This window comes from Thermobia domestica, chromosome 13 (genome assembly GCF_964235325.1).
Source record: "Thermobia domestica chromosome 13, izTheDome1.hap1.1, whole genome shotgun sequence".
Taxonomy (NCBI): domain Eukaryota; kingdom Metazoa; phylum Arthropoda; class Insecta; order Zygentoma; family Lepismatidae; genus Thermobia; species Thermobia domestica.
In genome coordinates this window covers 170954543-170975136 of record NC_137466.1, presented here as the reverse complement: position 1 = coordinate 170975136, position 20594 = coordinate 170954543, and the positions used below count along the sequence as shown (strand labels likewise).

Sequence of the window (20594 nt, the reverse complement as noted above, 5' to 3'; positions counted from 1 at the left end):
AGATGAATAGTAAAAATACAATATAAAAAAAGGCGGGATTCGAACTCGAAACAGACAAATCTTGCGACGCAAAATTCATTGAATAGCTTTAAATTGCAAAAACAAAACTAATACTAAACGTTTGTAGGAACAACAGTCGCTATCACAAAGAAAAGGAAACCAACCACGATGTACACATTCATTTATACAAATTAACAGGACGAGAATAAGTGTGAATTAAAGGTGACTGTAATTTCCTTTTTATAAAACTTTAAATTTCAAGATAAGAGAACATTATCATTTCAAAAAATAATTTGTCTCGTGCAATTATTGTCTTAATTAGGCCATTTGTGATTACAATGAAATCGTGCATATGAAAAGAACAATGGTTGATGTAGGGCTATAATTACAATGCTCCTGTAGATATATGACTTTTGGTGTGGTAGTTAGTAATGCATCAGAAATCCGTTACTTCTTTTCTTACATTCAATAGAAACGGAATAGTAACACAATACAAACTGTACAGTAAAACTTTGCTTTTTAAAATGCCGCATTCTGATGGTGCTATGTTTTCGTATTTTTGTTTTCTTAATATTTGAAAAATCTTTGCAGATTTCACCTGGGTAAGCCTTAACTTTCTGTTAGTGTTTTGAACGATCAGTGTTATGTCTTGGAATTGAAAACGTTTCCAGACTTCCAAACAATGCAATGCATAGCATAAATACGGGAAATCATGTACAACGAATCCTAGATATGCCACTTCCGGTCTCAATTTAGATTCCATAGAGAGAAATAGTAAGAGAGTTCGTTAATTTTATATGGATACATGATCCAAACAATAGGTTCCATCTCTGCCTTCATCCCTCTATTGAAACCAGAAGTGGTAAATCTATTACTTTTGGTTTCAATATTGGATTTCATAAAGAAGAAATGGTAAGGGAAAGCGATGATGTTTTTTAAAATATAGATACAGGTTCCATCTCTGCCCTCATATCTCTATTGAAACCAGAAGTAGTAAATCTATCGCTTCCGGTTTCAATATTGGATCCCATAGAGAAGAAACGGTAAGGTAAAACGATGACTTTTATATAGATATAGGTTTCATCTCTGCCCTCATCCCTCTGTTGAAACCAGAAGTGGTAAATCTCTTTCGGTTTCAATATTGGATCCAATAGACAAGAAACGGTAAGGGAAAGCGATGATTTTTTAAAAATATATATACAGGTTCCATCTCTACCCTCGTCCCTCTATCGAAACTGAAAGTAAATTGATCACTTCCGGTTTCAATATTGGATCCTTGTAGTTTGGAAGTCTATCATGGTTTCGCAAAGGAGAACGAAACTTAAATCTAATTCTTTTTTTTCTTCTTCTTGAGGGCTCGAAGGCTCAGTGGCAGAGCGTTCACCTCTGATGCGTAGGATTTCTGGTTCGATTCCAGCTCGAACCAATTGGGCTTTGTGGTGAACAAACACCGTGTTCATCAAGGGTTTTCTTGGGGTTCTCCCGCTTCCTCCCACTTTATTCATTCCACCATTGCATTCATTTCTCATCGTCACCGTCTTCTGTAGCCTAACCGACATAACCATGGGACATAAAACTGAAATATTTCATTTCATTTAATAGTTTCAAAGTACAGTAGCCAGAAAATCATCGGTACGAGAGGAATAACATAACATGAACACACACACACATACTGCTGGCTGTATGATAGGTCCAGGCACGCACCTGGAAATTTTTGTTGGGAGGGGTCAGATACTACAAGACAGTACGTCTATGTAATATTGAACTGGTATCCTGTACCCGAAAACGTGATAAGCAATTGTTAACTATTATAGGGAGCTAGCTTGTTTACCAGCGGGGGCTGAGGTAAAGGGGGAAAAATTTCAACAATTTTTCTGCCTGACTCTTGCAATACTCCCTTACCCTCCTTCTATATGTCAGCGTTGCCAGGGTTAGAAATTTCTCACATGAATGTCATTCTGAAGAGTTAGTGTGAGTTGGTTATTTGTTGTGTGCTGTTGTGGTTGCGGTTTTGTTGCTTATTATTCATTTGACAATGGCTTCACAGCGTAAGAGAGGGCAAACTATACACAGCGAAGCTAGAGAAGTAATAAGGAAGGCCATAGTGCAGTGCGACGAAGAAACGAGGGAGAAAAAAACTGAAGCATTTGTTATGACAGCCTAATTTGCGTGTGTCCACGTATACAGGGATCTTCGATAGGATTGCATAATTGCATAAACTCTTTGAATTAAGTGAGTATTAGCTGAATTTTTTGACAACGCACTGGCAACCTTGCCCAGGACCGTCGAGTGACCGTTTCTTGGCGACGGGGTGGGGAACCTGCCAATCAACTCTGAATTCCTCAGCCTCGCATTAAAGCTAGCTCCCTATAGTACTAGGGATGGCCACAAAGTTCTGGTTCCGGTGGAACCGGTTCCGCGAGGAACCGGTTCTCGGAGATCCGGTTTTTAGAACCGGTTCTGTACCTGGATCCGAAAACCCAGTTCCAGAACCGGATATTAGGAACCGGTTCCAGACCTGGATCCGAAAACCCGGTTCCAGAACCGGATCTTAGGAATCGGTTCCAGACTTGGATCCGAAAACCCGGTTCCAGAACCGGATCTTAGGAACAGGTTCCAGGTCTGGATCTAAAAACCCGATTCCAGAACCGGATCTTAGGAACCGGTTCCAGACCTGGATCCGAAAGCCCCCAAAGACCCGTAAAGGAGGCACAAATTTCACCTTCAAAACACTGCAAAGAGGACAATGCGCTTGTGCCATCCCCGCCCAGACTCTCTTGTGCCCCCAGAAAAAAAATTTGGATCACCAGTATTTTTTTGTTTGTTTTGTTTTTATTTTGGTCCACCAGTGGGTGTTTAGCCAAATGAGTTGGCCAGTTTGCCTGTTTAACCATTGAGTTTGCCAGTTACCCAGTTTATTTAGCCAAATGAGACAAGCGGCCGCCGCCTGGGCGCCTGCCTGTCGCTTCCACCATTTCATCTAGCACACTGTTCACAGCCTTCCAGCAGCTCGGGTTTAGCGTAGGAATCGTCGTCACAAAGTTTCGGTTCCAGATCTGGATCCGAAAACCCGGGGGGGGGGAGACCAGACTCCCTTATAAGTGCACTCCTGGATGGATCATTTACTGCTCAATCGAAAAACCGGAATTTGATTTCTCGTTGATCGTGTAGTTACCTTTTCTTTTCGACTCTAATACCAATGTAATGTATCACTTTAATCCATTAAGTGTTCGCCAAGCCTGATAGCGCTCGTTATAGACTAATACATTATGAACAGCATATCAACTGGCAATACAATCATTTCTAGTGTCTTAGATCAGTCCATTAAATTCATTAACTCTATCATGCATTTTAGCGAACGCGAACAATCGGTGTGTATGTGTGTCGTTCAAATATATGCAACTGTCGTAATACTGAAAGGCACTTTTTCTCATATATTTTGGTATTTGATTTTTTAAAGATTATTTCGGGAGTTTTTCAAACTCTGGGTCACGGAGGGAGATGAAAATAAGTGTAATTAGAATCTAATAGCGGAAAAAAAATTTTAAAGATTATTTTAAATTTCTTAGTTTTATAAGACAGTGTTATTTCATACTTTGTATAAAACTATTGTTATTGCTATGTTACACACAATTATATACAGGGTAAGGCTAAAAGATGTTAACATTAATTGGAGCTTTACTCACGTGAAATTACAAGGCAAGGATTTGGTTACAGGGTTTCAATTTGGCACCCATCGCACTCCATGCACTTGTGGAGTCTGTCCATTATTGATTGTAAGGCCCTCTGAGCCATTTAAGCAGGGATAACAGCGATTACCCGAGTGATGTGGTGCTTCGGGACGTCCAAGTTTCTAGGTTTGTTGGCATACACACAATCTTTGACCATGCCCCACAACCAAAAATCACATGGCGTCAGGTCGGGTGAACGTGCTGGCCAGGGAGAGGACCACCTCTACTAATCCAAAGTTTACCGAACGTGTCGTTCAGGTAATCCCCAACCATTTTATTATAATGGGCAGATGGTGTCAGAAATCACCTCCCAAACGTTGTCAGTGTTGTTTTGAAACACCCTATATATATATATATATATATATATATATATATATATATATATATATATATATATATATATATATATATATATATATACCGCTTGAACCACCCGACCGATCTCGATCAAATTTTCAATATAGATGAGGTTCTTGGGATGCTTTTTATCATTTCACTTTGACGGTGCAATTTAGGAGAGGGGGAGATATGCAAAAATGATCAAAAATGACCGACATTGGTGTCGAATCCATAGTTTTTGAGGTTGCTGAGACGATCAGTGACACTTCCGATGCAGTTTAAATCCGAATGCAGCTCTTTATGTCCAAAATGAAATGTATTCTTCCCGTGCGAAAATGGGTATTCTGCTAGTATTTCATAAATAAATGTTTGACGAATAAATTCAGCTTGATATGATTCATTTTAAGAAATAGAAGCGATAAAGTTTTTAGTGGTAAAACCAGGGGTAAAAATGAAAGAGAACGCGAATGGACGTCGTCCCCCCACTTCTAAAAAAATATATTTGGCGTGGCTCCACTTCCTAAAAAATTACAATGCGTAAAAATGGGCACGGGGACGGCGTGACGTAATGCCTCCTCCTCAGGCCGGTAACCAGCCCAAAAGTGTATGGGGGGCCGGCTGAAGTTAGGGGGGCTATCCAACCATATTATAGTTCATCACATATTATAGTTCATTTGCAAGCCTATCGTGAAAATTTTAGGGGGCAGCAAAATTTAGGGGGGTCTAGACCTCCCTGGATACGGGCCTGGTCCTCCTACCTGAAAAGTGGATCTGAAAAGATCCACTTTTATCCCTAGGTACGACATGTACCGTTTATTTAATAATTCATATAGAGATTGTGTTCATTATCTGATGACCTGCAGGCGAGTTATCTTCATTTATTATTGCGTTGTAAAGTGTAACCATATTTCTTAACAATTATCGATATTTTTCGGATAAATAGCTACTTTCTGGTCTAATTCTTTGATTTTCCGTTAATTTTTTTAATATGTAATAAAAAAGAGACAATTAACACCACTTTAAGTAATTAATTTCGTGAAGGACTCGTAAATTAAGAAGTACCTAGGTATTTGAAGATTGCTTTAGATAAGTATCACTACAGTTAAGGATCTAACTAAGTTAGATTTGCATGGAATTCTACTGTTTATTTACAAGTGCCATTATTTTCAATATGTCAACAATGTATCTAGTCAGAACATGAAATTATTATCTTATGTTTTTTTTCTAATATTACGGTAGAAGAGATTTTTTTAAAGAAAGTCCTAGAATTTACTCAAAATAATAATAACTTGAAATAAACAATGTCCAACTAGTGTTATTAATAGTATCAGAATCGAAAATGTGTGGATTCCTGTCCCACAACCTAAAGTTACAAAACCGAAATAACTTTCTTTTTTCGTACTAGTTCTGTTCACGAAATCAAAAACCAAATTGAAATTGTAACTCGGAAGAAAACCCCTTACAGCAACAAACGGTCGGTTTTGTTACAGTTATTTCTCTTTTGTCTGTAATTTCGATTATATAGTATTTCAATATCTATTCTGGTAAGGACCCAATGTATATTTTATTACCAAAAAATATACCATCAATTTACGCCTCTCCGTTCAGTTACTATTAACAACTCTGTGTGCAGCTAGGAATTAATTATGTCAACTGCTATACGCGTTGAATACGTACGTACAGTGGCGTATTTAGGGAGGGAGGCTTCCGGGCTTAAGCCCCCCCCCGAAAGTTAGCAAAGCCCCTCCCGAAACAAAATCGTAAATACGCCACTGCGTACGTATATTAAAGAACTACATCACAATTTCTCTCCGTGATTTTCTGGTTAAGTAAAATAATACTACTCAGTGAAATAAAGTGTGGAGCAGAATCGATAGCATTTAAACTCGGCGAATGAAACAAAGGCTGTAATGCGATGCTGTCATGTAGTATAAAAAGGTGTAATTGAACAGACGCAATACAGCGCGAGCAAATGAATAGCTAACATCTTGCTCTCTGGTTTAACAAGTTAAACCAGATGTGGCAGCACCATAGCCCTTGTATTTGCTAATAGCGTTCAAAGGGAACTTGGAGCACCACCTTTAAACGCCATAAACTTTCTCCCTTAGCGTAGTCAAATAATTTCGAGATAATGTTCGTTCTTTGTAAGTTCGTCATCTAATAATTTATTTGAAGGCCATAATTTATTTGAAGGCGTATTCTTTGACAATAGAAAAACCTTGGACACCACAAATTATTCACTAAACAGTATTTTCAAAAAGGATTCAACAGAGATATTTTAGTATTATTTCTGTACTTCCGCAATATTTTGGAAAAAAAAAATGGGAAAAAATGGCAGCGGTGCTGATATGAGCACTCTTTACTGTTATTAGTACCCTTAAAGTTTAAGTTCATTGTTTGTGGCTGTTTCAGGCAACAGGAAGAGAATATTCTAGTGAATATAAGCAACGCGTACCTGAGTCGCCGAAAGCTTCTTCTGAAGGAGCAGCGGCTGGAGAAAATCCAAAAAGAGGTGGAAAAGAGGGAACAAAAAATCTGGAGCCTCCAGGAGCAGCTCGCAGAATTAGACAGCTGCGAAAACTCAAACAATGCCAGGTAAGAAATTGTAGTCTTCGAAGCATTGTTTATGTAGATAACATTTGGAGAATAAGTTTAGTGCAAAACTCTTAGCAGAAGTACTCTTCAAATGTACTTAAGGGTCTTCTCAATGCTGCCTGCCTATATATTATAGACTATGAAATGTTTGGAAAGTAAGGTGTTTTCTACAAAATTTTATTAACTGAACTTAGAGGTTTCAGAATTTTTATTTGATACTGTAATTATTAAGCATTCAAATTTGAGTGCTATATGAAAGGTCTTGTAAACATATAGACCTAGTAATTCATTTAATATTTTATAAATATTAAACGGTCTACTTCCAGAAATTGCCGTACTGTTAGAGTTAGTTACAAAAATTGTAAATAAGGGCTGGGGAATGGAACGAAGATCCTTAGGAGGCTCCATCACGGCCAAACTAAAATACCACTAATTTTACAGTAATTATGTGATAGCTTCAAGTAGATAAAAGATAATCGAATTGTGTAACAAGAGCGCCCGAGACAATATTATTTTACACTATCACGACTCACTTATCTGCTTTCGACTTCCAGCCATTTAGCAAATCCGCATTTATTTTCGCGTTTATAAATGGCTGCAAATGGAAAGCTACTAGGTGACTCGTGATAACGCTACCTCATGTAAAATAATATTGTCCAGGGCGTTCTTGTTCCACATTTCGGTTATATTTTATCTATTTGAAAATATCACATAATTATGTAAAATTAGCGGTATTTTAATTTCACAGTGATTAGGCCTCTTAAGCACACTCCTCTGCGGAGAATCCAGATGGAAAGCGGATAGTAGTTTCGCAATCAGTAAAGAAATTAGAAAAAAATGAATGATATTCTTAATGCAGAGATCTCAGTATATATTAGAAGCAGGCTCTAAAGAAGGTTCGAGCCCCCTTATCTATCTATATACGGTATTCGGAAAGAACACCAAACAACTTTGAGAAATAAATCCTCACACGAAGATATGACACACCAAAAAAAAGCAAGTGCACAAGTGCATAATTTCGGACCTATAACTGGCTGAGAATTGGTAGGATGATACAATTAAGGGTCCTAAGTTGAAAACAAAACAAAAGGTCGGGTAATAGGTAATGATATGATCCTAGATTCCATTAATGAAATAGCGAATGTGAAACAAGGGCGACTACAGGATTAGCCTGGAAACATAAGTGAAGGGGGTCTTCTATGAGTGAAAAATGATAGATGAGCAAGAATATATTCCATTTCCAGTGGAACATTAATGAATTCTAAGCTTAAAATAATTGCATTGTTCTTTTATCCGACAATGTTATCACTCTTTTCACATCGCTCTGACAAAATTTCGGCGAATTATAACTACGATGAATATTCATTACCCAATGTTTATTGGTATTGTTTCCGAACGCCCGGTATGGCTTTGGTGCCCCGTAGTTCTTGACCAGTGCTGCTCACTTGAATCCCACAATAGAATCACTCAATTCATATAAAACAAAACTTCCTGAAAATTGAAAATTCTCAAATAGTGATTTTTTTTTTTTTTTTTTTTTTTTTGTATTTTAATGGAAGGGTGTATATAGGTACTATTTTATATAATAGGAGTGCTACATTTGATTGATTAATTCACTTATGCATATCAATCTCATAAGTGCATTTAGATATACATATTTCTTCCTTGATTTTATCCAGATGAACGTTACGATAATGGAAGATCCGTTTCACAAATTGATAACTATCATATGACGTATTTTTGTGCGTCAAACCTTTGATTGATTTATTTTTGTGATTTGTGTGGAGAGTTGAGTTGCCGATATTTTATACTTATAAATGTGTAATAATTTAAATATTTATGTAAAAGGGAAATAATACTAACTATGAGATCACTATATCGTCGGAATTCCTTCATCGAATGAAACGAAATTTGGCAAGGATGTTATTCTTAATGTCTAGGTGCTCACTATGAAATTATTTTCAAAAATTCCACCCCTAGAGAGCGGGCAATTGAAAGTGACTATTGACGAGATGGACATAATTTTTGAAAGAGTAACGAAATTAAATTTGGTATCTAGGGTCATTTTTCGTTTCAGGGACTTGCCAATCTTGTCATTCGGTTTCACGAAGTCAGTGACGAATGGCGTGCGTGTACATTGAGAGGAAGGCGAGCAGGAATATTAACTGCAGTGAAATTCGAAAGTATTATCATATTTTGCTCAACGATTTCTATGAATTAAAGTGAATTTACTATTTCTAAGTGATTTAGCTAGGTATTGAGTTTGGAAACAAGCAGATCTTTTTTAGGAGCCGAATTCGGAGAAATTGATTTTGAGGTAAAAACCAACTATTTTGTCTAACAGTTTCTGAAGGAAGAAAATATTATGTTGGTGCAGGTTTTGACAGTAGAGAGCCAACAAGCTACACATTAACGAGTATTTTCTTTTGCAGTATTCAGTAGGATTGAAAAGTGGTTTAAAATAAGCATTCGTATACAGTTCATTTACTAGTTTCTATTTTTCTAACAAAATTCCTTTTTATTGTATAATACTACATATAATTTGAATAAGTACGAATTTAAGTGAATATATCGCTAAGTGCACTTTCAAGCACTTTTTTGTGCTTTCTAAATAAACGTCTGGGGATTTTTTCCCGTCTGTTTACATCATTTCAGACAAGAACGCTTGTTTGCTTTGTCAGTTGTTAAATGTTCAGTCACTCGGCTGCTTTCAAGGGTTGATCACCTGCACAAGTGAGTGTGGTTGTTAAGACTTGTTTCTTTGTTCACATCTTATTTTTCCTACTTTCTCCATGAAAGAGAAATTGAAAACTCTGTTACGTTAATTATTATTATTATTATTTGTGAAGAGTACGAATTATTACTAGAGTCTATTTAATAGTTCTTTCAAACTTTTGCTCTGTAGATGGTTTTACAGAAGTGCTAAATGACCAAACTGTTTAACTTAAAGTTGTCACATATTAAATATAATAGAAACAAAAAACTATCACTGCAGTACAACTTTAGTATAATTCTGAGATGCTTCCATGTTTTAAAATGCGCTAGACATCCATATATATGTTCATAAAACGATAACGTGAAATTACATATGGTGAAATCTCTGAATAGTGAATGCCGATGGGACATGATTATTTGTCGAGTTCTATATTAATGACGTACACGCCTTTGGTGCAAGATGACCCATATTCGTTTCCAGAGGAAGCTCATATAGTTCGGATCTTGCGTTGATCTGTAAGTCTGTCTCATACAGTCTCGCTGCTGAAAGAGGTACTAAACTCAAATCAATCAAACCAAATGATTATTTGTCCGTTTGGAAGGGACTAGAGGGAGGCATAAATAGGGCAGCCCCACTCTAAATACTGGTGGGCCACAGGCTGAAATTGTGGTCGTTGCAGAAGTAAGAGGCCATGTCCCCCTAGCAAAAAATCTAGTTACGCCAATGGATCCGTTACAGAGATGTGATAATTATAGGCAGTATACAGTAAATACGTTTATGATGTAAGTTTACGTAGGTTAATATCGAACTCTCCTCAGTATTTGAATTACTAGAAGAATGAAGGCATGTGTAAAGAAAGAAAAAAAAAAAACGGAGGAGTATGTGTGTGCTATGTGTGGGCATGCATGAGGAGTTCTACACAGGAAGATGCAAACCTAAGAGTAAAATGCGAGAATTTGTCAGTGAATAGAATAAGTTCCGCATCGGATTTTTGGTGGCCATACGCCTGGATCTCAACGGTTCTTTTATTCATTGAAGGTTATCTAGGATACCCATAAGAAAGTAATTTATTGTGAAAAGAAAGAGGAAGAAATGAGAAGTCCAATTTGCAACTGATCTGTAAGATGCTTCAGGAAGTCATTGAATTTTGACAGACATTTAATGGAGAAGGGATTTTCTGTTTACTGTACTGTACCACAGTTTTATTTTCAAATTGCAGAAAGTATTTGTAATACGAATGATTTGAGAATAATTCTTGTCTGTTACAGGGAGGATACTAAAACGTTCGGAGGAAAAGAAAACTGCTTGTATCCGTATCTGAGACTGTCGGTAGAAGGGAAAGTCTTGTCTCGTAATATTATATACAGAGCAGGTGCGAATGAAATGTCTGATTTGAGGTCTGATGGGAAATGAACTCAGCAACACAACACAGAAATAGACTAAGGTCACTCACTCCTTTAAACGTCTAGTAAAGAGGCTGGTGTACCCGGACCGTCATGAGGTAATGCGTTGTTTAATAGGATTACAGAAGGTGCCTTCAGGCGGGATTGAGGGTGCAGGTTCCGCCTTTGAGATACTTTGGAGAGAACTTTTTTTTTTTTTTCATTGAATATAACACAATACAACTTTAGGCAATTAAACCATAATGATTGCTTTAAAGAACGGCAAAAAGTACAGAAATTCAATAAAATTTAGTTTACAAAGCATGCTATCTTGTATTTGTTATAACCAACTCTGGTCTTCTCTATTACTTTCTTTTTTTGGGAGAGGAGAAATTATAAATTTGGGGGCGAGCGCCATTGTAGGGTCATATGAAAGTACGCCACGGAGAACACATAATTCCGGGTGATTTTTCTTTATGAATTCAAAGTGGAATATTCTGCACAGCAAGCTGCAAAAAAATATTAACATTGCATTCGGACCCAGGAATGGCGAATGAACGCATCATTTCCTATTTATTGTCAAATTTTGTTCTGCTGACCAGCATTGTAAGATAAGGCCCGGTGGGCATCGGCCAACATCATGTTCAAAGTGCTGCTCCGCAACACCGTGGAAGAGGCTAATTTGGAAAGTGTTAGTGCTATTGTAGATGATTATAAATACACCACACTACTGTCGTTCGGCAGCCACAAGAATCGCCGTCTGGAGGTGTGTAATTTTGAAGATAAGGAATACCCAGGAAGATATCCTACGTTGGATTGTAATTTCAAATGAAAAATACATCTGCTAAGACAATCGTAAACGAGCAAGACAATGGTTGGTTGTGATAAACGTCCAGTACGGTTTCCAAAATCACCTTTCCAATCACTGAAGGAGTTGCTGATATGGTGATCTATGGTGTGAGTAATCCATCAAGTCTTTTCCTAACAAAGTGAAACCATTAATGCAGATTGTTATAATCCTGAACTCCATAAAATGCACCACAAATGTGTCCGCAATGGTGTCCTCATGTTGCTTCCCCATATGTCGCATAAAGAACGGTGTAGGTTCTCTATTAATTAGAATATGCCCTTCCTTATTAACAATATTTCCCCGATATCTCTCTCACTGACTGCTACCTCTTCTGGCGTTTCGATCACTTCTTTGGAGGGAAATCTTTCCCGGGTTTTTGGGCGGTGCAACGTTCGCTTGGGGATTTCTTCGCATCGCAGACTTAAGATTTCTTTCTCCAGGGAATTCGGTTGTTCACTGAGCGAGATTAACCATCCATCTTCTTTAGGCTAAAGGGCAAATGTGGAACGTTAAATGAAAAATTTGCGAGCTTTCATGGCCTCGATGCTGAACGCACACTTCGTCAGTCTGTTAGTGAGCTCCATTTCCCTAACTCTTGCTTTTCTGGGGATGGCCTATTGGATTGGATGAGACAACGTTCTTCCAATAGAAATATCACTTTGACGCAAGGGCGCCGATTCTGGAAGGGGGGGGAAAGCTCATGTGGGGCCCCCTATTGTATTTATGAATATACAATATTTGGCATAATTTGAATGCAATTTGTCTTAAAATCCTCATATATATACCTTCTGCATCTGAATGCCCCCTTCCCCCAAATACAGAGAAATCGGTGCCCTTGCTTTCACGTCGCCTTTCTAGGCAAACCAACCTCAACTATTGTCTCGTCAAAGGCTCACTTAAGAAAATCAAAGATTTATCGTCGAGAAACAAAAGTTCGCTTAAGAATCCCGAAGATTTACCGCCGAGATATAAAGTCTGATTTCGACAGTAATCCGCTAAACTAATACAATTAGATTATTACCAACCTTCCATGTTCTCAGTCCACCCAAAGACCTCTTTCACATGGGTGTACCAACTAATACTGTATATCCCACGCGTATTTCCTATGTAAATGATGTGAACAGTCCAACTTAATCGGCTCGATCTAATCTAACACAGTGAAACTTCCATTAAAAGACACTACTCAATAACGGATACCACTCTAAGACAAAAACTTTTTTTGTAGCAATAAAAATGTTATATATGAATGAATTACTAGGTTGGTATGAATGAAATATCCACTCCAGGTGTGCCATTTCCAAAGGATAGAAGAAAGAAACTCCAGCACTTGGTTAATGAAAGTGAAGGATTTTGGAAGCAGCAGTGGAATGTGAATATGGAAGTAAATAAGGAATCCGGAGGAAGACTCTGGGAATCGAAATAGAAATCCCTCACACCTGGGGTGACTGTTCTATCTTAGATCCACCGTTTCCCCTTCCCCTATATGGCCTCAAGCTCTTTTTTTACCCCCAATACGGGTGCCCATAATATGTTGTGATTTGATTTCATTTATGATGATTCTGAGGTGCTTTCTAAATCTCAGAATCAGCTTTCAATATACAGGGTGTCTCAAAAGTCTCCTGACATAGGGTAACTCTGTTATTATCAGAGTTAGAACAAAATGTAAGAAGAAAAACCATCTCCAAATATGAGGTTTTCAATCTTAAGTGAAGGATTTTTCTTTTTTAAATCGGACGAACCGTTTGGGATGTACACTCTTTATGCGCCCAATGTTAAATGGAAATGCAACGTTGCCATTTACCTGGACCTACAACATAAGTGAATGACGTCACTGTTTGAAATGGGGGCTGGCCATCGGCACGTTAGCGTAACAGACAGTAACTTCATTTACTTATGTTATGAGTCCAGGTAAATGGCAACGTTGCATTTTTTTTAACATTGGGCGCATAAAGAGTGTACAGCTCAAATGACTCGTCCGATAAAAAAAAAAAAAACTCCTTCATTTTAGATTGAAAACATCATATTTGGAGATAGTTTTTTTCCTCTTACATTTTGTTGTAACTCGCACAACAACAGTTACCCTATGTCAGGGGAATTAGTCCCAGAAGCGACAGTCCTATTAGCGACAGGAACTGTTATCTGTCCTATGAGCGACCGATTCATTTACATTGAGATGATGGGAGATGATATGATTCCATCTCGTAAAACATGTTTGCCTCTGGCGTTATTAGCGCCCGAACAACCTTGGTATGAAATATGTACGTGCCAGTGATACTGTTCGTCAAATATATTTTTCCTCTACTGTGAGTGCAAATAAAACTTATTTTAATTTTCGAGTTAGATTTGACATAAAACATATCAAATAACTTAACGAGACAACAGGGATATTTCCATGAAAAATATATTCCTAAAGGTAAAACAATCCAAAAGGTAAACAAACTCTTTAAACTACCGTCCCCCTATTGTAAGCTACTAAAACGTAAACTAATTGCTTAATTTACCGTCCTCCCTTGTTTTGACTCTGAAATAATTCCTTATAACTAGACGAACTGTAAAGTCCTTCGAGAGATTTCTAACTTGTGTAATAATTTCTTCGAATACACCGTGTTTTTAGATTTCTTTGATATCCTCAAATGGTGAACACCTTTTTTCCATGGGCACCCGATGGGAAGGCAAGGGTCGTCCCCCTGGCTCACAAAAATGTATACGTAATATAGCAAACCATGCATATTAAATACCAGATATACCACACGTGATACAGCAACCATGGAGATGCACCTCCCTAGAAAATTTTCTTCGGGCGCCCATATCTCTTTCTGATTTCTTTCTTATGCCATAAACATATTCAATCTAAACTTATGCTCCATATCATTTTAACATGAAATTTTTAATTATATTAGAATCATAGACAAGGCAGAGCTACTCTAAATATTTACTTAGTTTTCACCTTGATAGAGTCAATGTATTCATATAAATTAATTCAAAAATATAATATTAGGAAAAACGTATAAAAGATTGTTAATGTAATGAGAGCATTCTCACGTATTAAATTCAGGTAGAGCGAAATTTTTCATAGTACATTTTGTTAGGTTCTAAATCACATTAGCATGAAACAAGTTGAAGAAGGGAGAACCTTATCTTCTTCCATTATCTTAGTATGAACGAATCGGTGACTCATAAAGCAGTTAACAGATCGAATCGGTCGCTCATAGGACAGTTAATAGTTCCTGTCGCTAATAGGACTGTCGCAAGTGGGAAGACACCTGTCAGGGGACTTTTGAGAGATCTTGTATATTATTATCTCTATATTCTGATACTGAAGTTTATAAGAAAAGTCTAAACATTTATTAGCTTCTTTTGATTGATTGACGTATAATCTCCTTTTTCAGCACTGATTCTATCTCAGACGGAACCTACTGCTTCAAGTGAGATCCGAACCACTCGATTTTTTTTATAACATATATATATAGAAGGGAATCAAAGTTGGAATCACGCTTTCAAAAGCTATGCAAGTTACCTACAGTATTCGTCTACAAGGAGTGATAAATTTAATCGCTTGACAATAAGAACATGTTTTTTCAGTATAAGTATGTGGACGGCTACTAGAAGTATTATGGATATTATCCAATAACAATTTACTTTTATCTTTATTTTGTATAAACACAATGTGACATGCCTTCTTATGTGCGGATCAAGCATTGGTATTCATTTTATTCATTTATTTATTTTTCCACTCTCGGTGAACGTTATGTATGACTCAGGTGGTTGTTTTAATAGCCACTTACAAATATTTACGTCCCAAGCCATAACAGTTTAGTGCTTGCAGCAAATAGGCTATGCCTATCCCTCAAGTGCTCTTAATTGCATTTTTTGTGATTGTTTATGCGATATGTTTACTTCTAGCTGTTGTTTGTGCTTATGAAGATAAAGACAAGTGTTCTTCACATCTGTGAGAAATATTGGCTTGTGTTGTAAAAACAAGATGAAAATATGTGAAGCGGTTTGCGGTGACGATGAATCCAAGAAAAATAAGTCCACTAACATACTTTCGCGTGGAATTAATTCTTACAAATAGGGTAAATTTTCCTATTTTTGAACTTTTATGAGTGACTATCTTTGTTATAGTTTGAGAAAATCTAGGGAATATCTAGGAAATAAATTTTGGTTTATCAATTCAAAAATTAGTTGAAATGTGAGATGCGTCAGTGAATTTACATCAAATAGTCTGATTGCGAATGTGTTGCCATCACGTTAAACTCTTGAATTGCGAACGATCTAAGAGAGTGGTTCTAAATCTTTCGAAGTCTAGGTCTCCCCTCCTTGGCTGAATGCGATTGCCTTGGGTCTCCCCTCCCTCGTCAATTTAATCCAATTCATTCATGCTCAAAGTGAACACACACACACACACACACAAGGAAAATGAATTTTTCTGAAATTATTATTATTATTATTGTTATTATTATTATTATTATTATTATTATTATTATTATTATTATTATTATTATTATTATTATTATTATTATTACAGTGCTCCTTTCGGAAACGAGAACACCCTCTGTGGGGGCATTAACGCCCTCACTGAGAACCACTGATCTAGGATACTCGCCAGCCTAGGCCAGATGTAAGTGTGCGGAAAATTATTTGTAATGCCGGGCGAGACACCTTTTCTTACAACGTAAGAATATTTAATTTATTTCGACATGTCAAGGTTAAAGCTATAAGAAGCCTTATCTACCACCTAAATACGAAAATTGTAATTATAATAATTTAGATTGACTTTATAATGACAGACGGGAAAGGAAGATACAACTATAATTGAAAAAACTTACACTTAGTGTAGATTTCATAGGATTTCTCCTGGGGAGACTTCCAGTACGAAGTACTGTGAAAATACTGGTAACCCACGTTGAGCACGATCGGAGACATATGTGCCGGCAGGGGCGGATTCAGAACTTTCTTCAGCAAATCTGGGAATAAATTGGAGATTTTCTCTGTATATACAGGCGCGGATCCAAGGGATGGACTATAGCCCCTCCCTTGACGCTCAGGTATACACTGGATAAAATGAGCTTCAATCCTACTTTCTTTACAGTGCATAAAGCGGCAAACTATGGTTTAGCCCCTCTCTTGATCATATCCTTGATTTTATATATATATATATATATATATATATATATAATAAAGTATACAACTAAGTTCAATTTGGGACATCAACTTTTTAAGTTTTTTTCATGCTATCGTTTAAGAGACATGGCCAGTTTCGTTAAACTATGAAAAAGAATGAATGAATGAATAGGGCGGTTAATGGGGACGTCAGCAACGAGGCTATATGTCCCCATCACGGAACTATATGAAAAAGAAAAACGTGTTTAGAATATACTGTTCAATAGATGGATTGTAGCTATTCAATGTTCCAAAATTGAAATTAAGAAATGGAGAGAAAATAAGTTATATTTTAACGGGCGCACACTCAGATATTATTGCTGGAAGGAGTCGAAGCTTTGGCGGTGTCCAATACTGCAAGCCATTACGTCTATGTGGTATTGAACGGGTATCATTTCGTACCCGAAAAGACTATAAGTAATTGTAAAATATGTACTTTCACAGCTGTATTTTGAAAAAAAAAATAGACCTAGGGCCTAGATTGTTTTTAGAAAACAAATAGTGCAGATGAAGTGTTTAAGATCAAATTTTCATACTACATCAATCATTTCCCTTGTTAAACAAGCATTGTTTTATTGAAAAAGTGTACAAGTATATTTTGAGTTACCAAGTTTTTTTTTTTTTTTTGGTGGGAGGGAGGTCCGGACCCGGTAAAGCGCCCTCGTGGGTGCGCCCCTGTATTTGAAAGGGGTGAGTCTTGGGGTGTTTTTTTTAAAGAATGATTTTCTCAAAAAACAACCAATTTTTTTTTCATATTTCATAAATAAATATTTCATTAATAACCTTATAATGTGGAGTAACGGACAGACATACTACCATTTCAGTCTTAGAATGCCTACTAGCGCCATCCTCATAATGTGACAACAGGTGTAGATACAAACATTGCTAAAAAAATTCAGAACTAACAACGAATCTAATGGTGGTTATTTTTTTCTCTTTTCTATTCCGGCAGATTTTTTTCTTTTTTTTTTTTTTTTTTTTTTTTTCAAAACGATTCTCTTAACTACAACTAGTTATCGACTCGTGAGAAATCAATAAAGATTGACTATCTAGAAAATTTACGAGATTTGTTTTCAAAGGTATGCATTTCAGTCTAAAAGCAAATTCTTCATTAGGTTTCTCAGTCATTAATGTAGAAAAGAAAATACATACTACGTATATCCCCACGAAAGAAGATCCTACTGTCCTTATGCTTACGAAATTTACCCATTAGTAGCTCACGATTATTAAGCAGATTAAAGAAAAACGTATAACGTGAAGTATATATTTGCCACTATATGTGAGAAGCATTGAGGAGCGTTTTCTCATGTATAAAGAAGCTTGTAAAAATTAATTGGTAGCCATTACACTGTATAAAACTTTTTTTTTCCTTTTATACATAATTCTCAAACTTGTAAGGCGCACGTGTTTGAATCCAGGATTGTAGAAACATGTCGTTTAATAGTCGCCGGCCCATTCCCATCTTTTACGCATCACTTACGAGATTTTTATCCATTTTTTTCTTTCTTCTTTTTGTTATTTAACCTTGAAAGGGAAATCAGTTATGTTTCTTTTTTGTGTGTGTGTGTAATTTCTTTATAACATCTCATAAAATGTTTGAGCAGATTGATTCCCATAAAATCAACATCAATTACGTGAGTTTCTTGTTTCAGAGCAAATGATTTATGGGAGAACTATAATTTCTCTTCTTCAGGTAGTATAGGGCCTACATGGATAATAGGGGTTTCTCTGGCATATTATCGCAAGTGAAGTTAAATATTTCATTTTTAATAATAATAATAATAATAATAATAATAACTTTATTTTCAGTGCCGTGAACAGCTCATTGGCAAAAATACAGCACTATGTTAAGTTCATTATACAATCATTTAAAACAGACCAGAAAATGTGTGATATATAATGAATATTAGCAGGTTAAGACCCTTGTCAGAAGTTTAATATATTCACATTACAAGATTAAAGCTGATTATAAAATAAGATTAAAATAGATGCAGTCAATATCATAAAATACTATTAACAGAACTATGGAAATTAAAGTTTCATTTAACTGTCGTTAAAATAATGAGTCAACTTTACTTAAAATTTCGTATCTTCTATGTAAAAGATCCTGGTTACCTATTGTCACATTTCCACATAAAATATTGGTTCTTTAAATAAAATGTTATAACTAAAGATATTCTGAAGATATATAATAATAATAAAATCAAGACTCTTGTCATGAAGTTAAAACAGATTAATCTTTGAAAAAAAAAATATAATAAAATAAAATAATTGCTTTATTGTTTCTCCCAACATATGTTCATTTTAAACTGTTAGAAGACATTGTCACTCTTCTCAATATTTTACGTTTTGAATTTAGTGCTACCAATGTTGACTGACTTCTTACACTATAACACGGCACTCTTATTCCTATATTTTCCAAGCAGTAATCGCTACTATATTTATTATCCAATACCATTTGAATAAAGTATTTATCCATAAAATTTCTTCTTTCTGCTAGAGATTGAATCCCCAAAAAGTTAACCAATATTCATACTCGTGTGAATAGTAGTCGTTTTTCATTTTATAACATAGTAGTCGTATAAAACATTTCTGTACTGCTTTAATTTTGTTAATAAGTATATTAGACAAACTGTTCCAAACGACTGAACCAAATTCAAGTTTGGATCTAACAAGTGTCTTATATGAGTACACATAAGAGCTACCATTTAAAAAAATCAGGCCATTGATTAAAGATAAAACCTATTGTTTTTCTCGTTGATTGCACTAAATCATTTATGTGATTACTAAATTTCAATTGTCTGTCATAAATAATACCAAGATCTATAATTTGTTCTACTTTGTTTATTCTTACTCCATGAATTTTAATAATAATAATAATAATAATAATAATAATAATAATAATAATAATAATAATAATAATAATAATAATAATAATAATAATAATGCAAATTAATTACCAATTAAAATGTGCATAAAATGCATAATTTATACTAAAAAGGTACTAGTTAAGGGTATACCCAGGGAGCTTATTGAATAAATTTAAGAGTGATACCTTTTTTGGTGAGATATGTTCTCCAAATTTAAGGGGTACGTGCAGCGGTGGAATTCAAATCATTTAAATGAAAATAAATTTAAATCTTTCAATATAATGCTCCACGCAGACGGATGATTAAGGTAAGTGAGTGATGATGGAAAAATCAGTGGAACAAAAATGTGGGAGGAAATTTAAGTACCGCGAGAAAACTCACGGACACGATGTTGTCCAACATAAACTTAGTTGGTCGTGGATCGAATCAGTGACCCTACGCATCAGAGGCAGACGCTCTATCACTGAGCCACCATGCCTCCTCAAATCATTTAACAAACTGTTCTGTGATTAGTATAGTAGGTCGACTTAGTAATTATTAACTATATGATTATATTATTATGCGTTTGTATAATATTATTATTATTATTATTATTATTATTATTATTTACTTAAATGATACTGACTGACTAGCATGATTATCTTAATACTTGGCTAGGAAAGTTTACGACATACACATCGGGAGAATTCCATACCGTTGAGATGCCGTACCGTAGAAAATTCTCTATTTCAGTATGTCTTAATCATTTCTTTAAAAGCTGGAAAGGGGGGAAAATCCTTTCTATTAGATTTTCAGAGAGAGTTCTAGAGAATTATTTATCTCTACGTAACTATTGGACTAGAGTTAAGAGAGCTTTTAAGGACCGGTTTCTGAAACCCGAGAGATTTTTTAATAATCGGTTCGAGCGAACAGACTGAATGGCACTATTGGGTACGTCACGCACCATGT

At 35.9% G+C, this 20594-nt stretch overlaps 1 protein-coding gene across 2 annotated transcripts in view; it reads left to right on the top strand.

The window, feature by feature from the left end:
* Positions 1-20594, top strand: part of LOC145668750 (uncharacterized) — a 131375-nt gene that overhangs the window by 96883 nt on the left and 13898 nt on the right. The window contains exon 4 of one of the 2 annotated variants that reach the window (XM_081736890.1): positions 6483-6665. The exons of the other annotated variant lie outside the window; for it this stretch is intronic. Coding sequence (XP_081593016.1) covers positions 6483-6665 — 183 coding nt within the window. The remainder of the gene's footprint in view (positions 1-6482; positions 6666-20594) is intronic. 2 annotated transcript variants of the gene reach the window in all.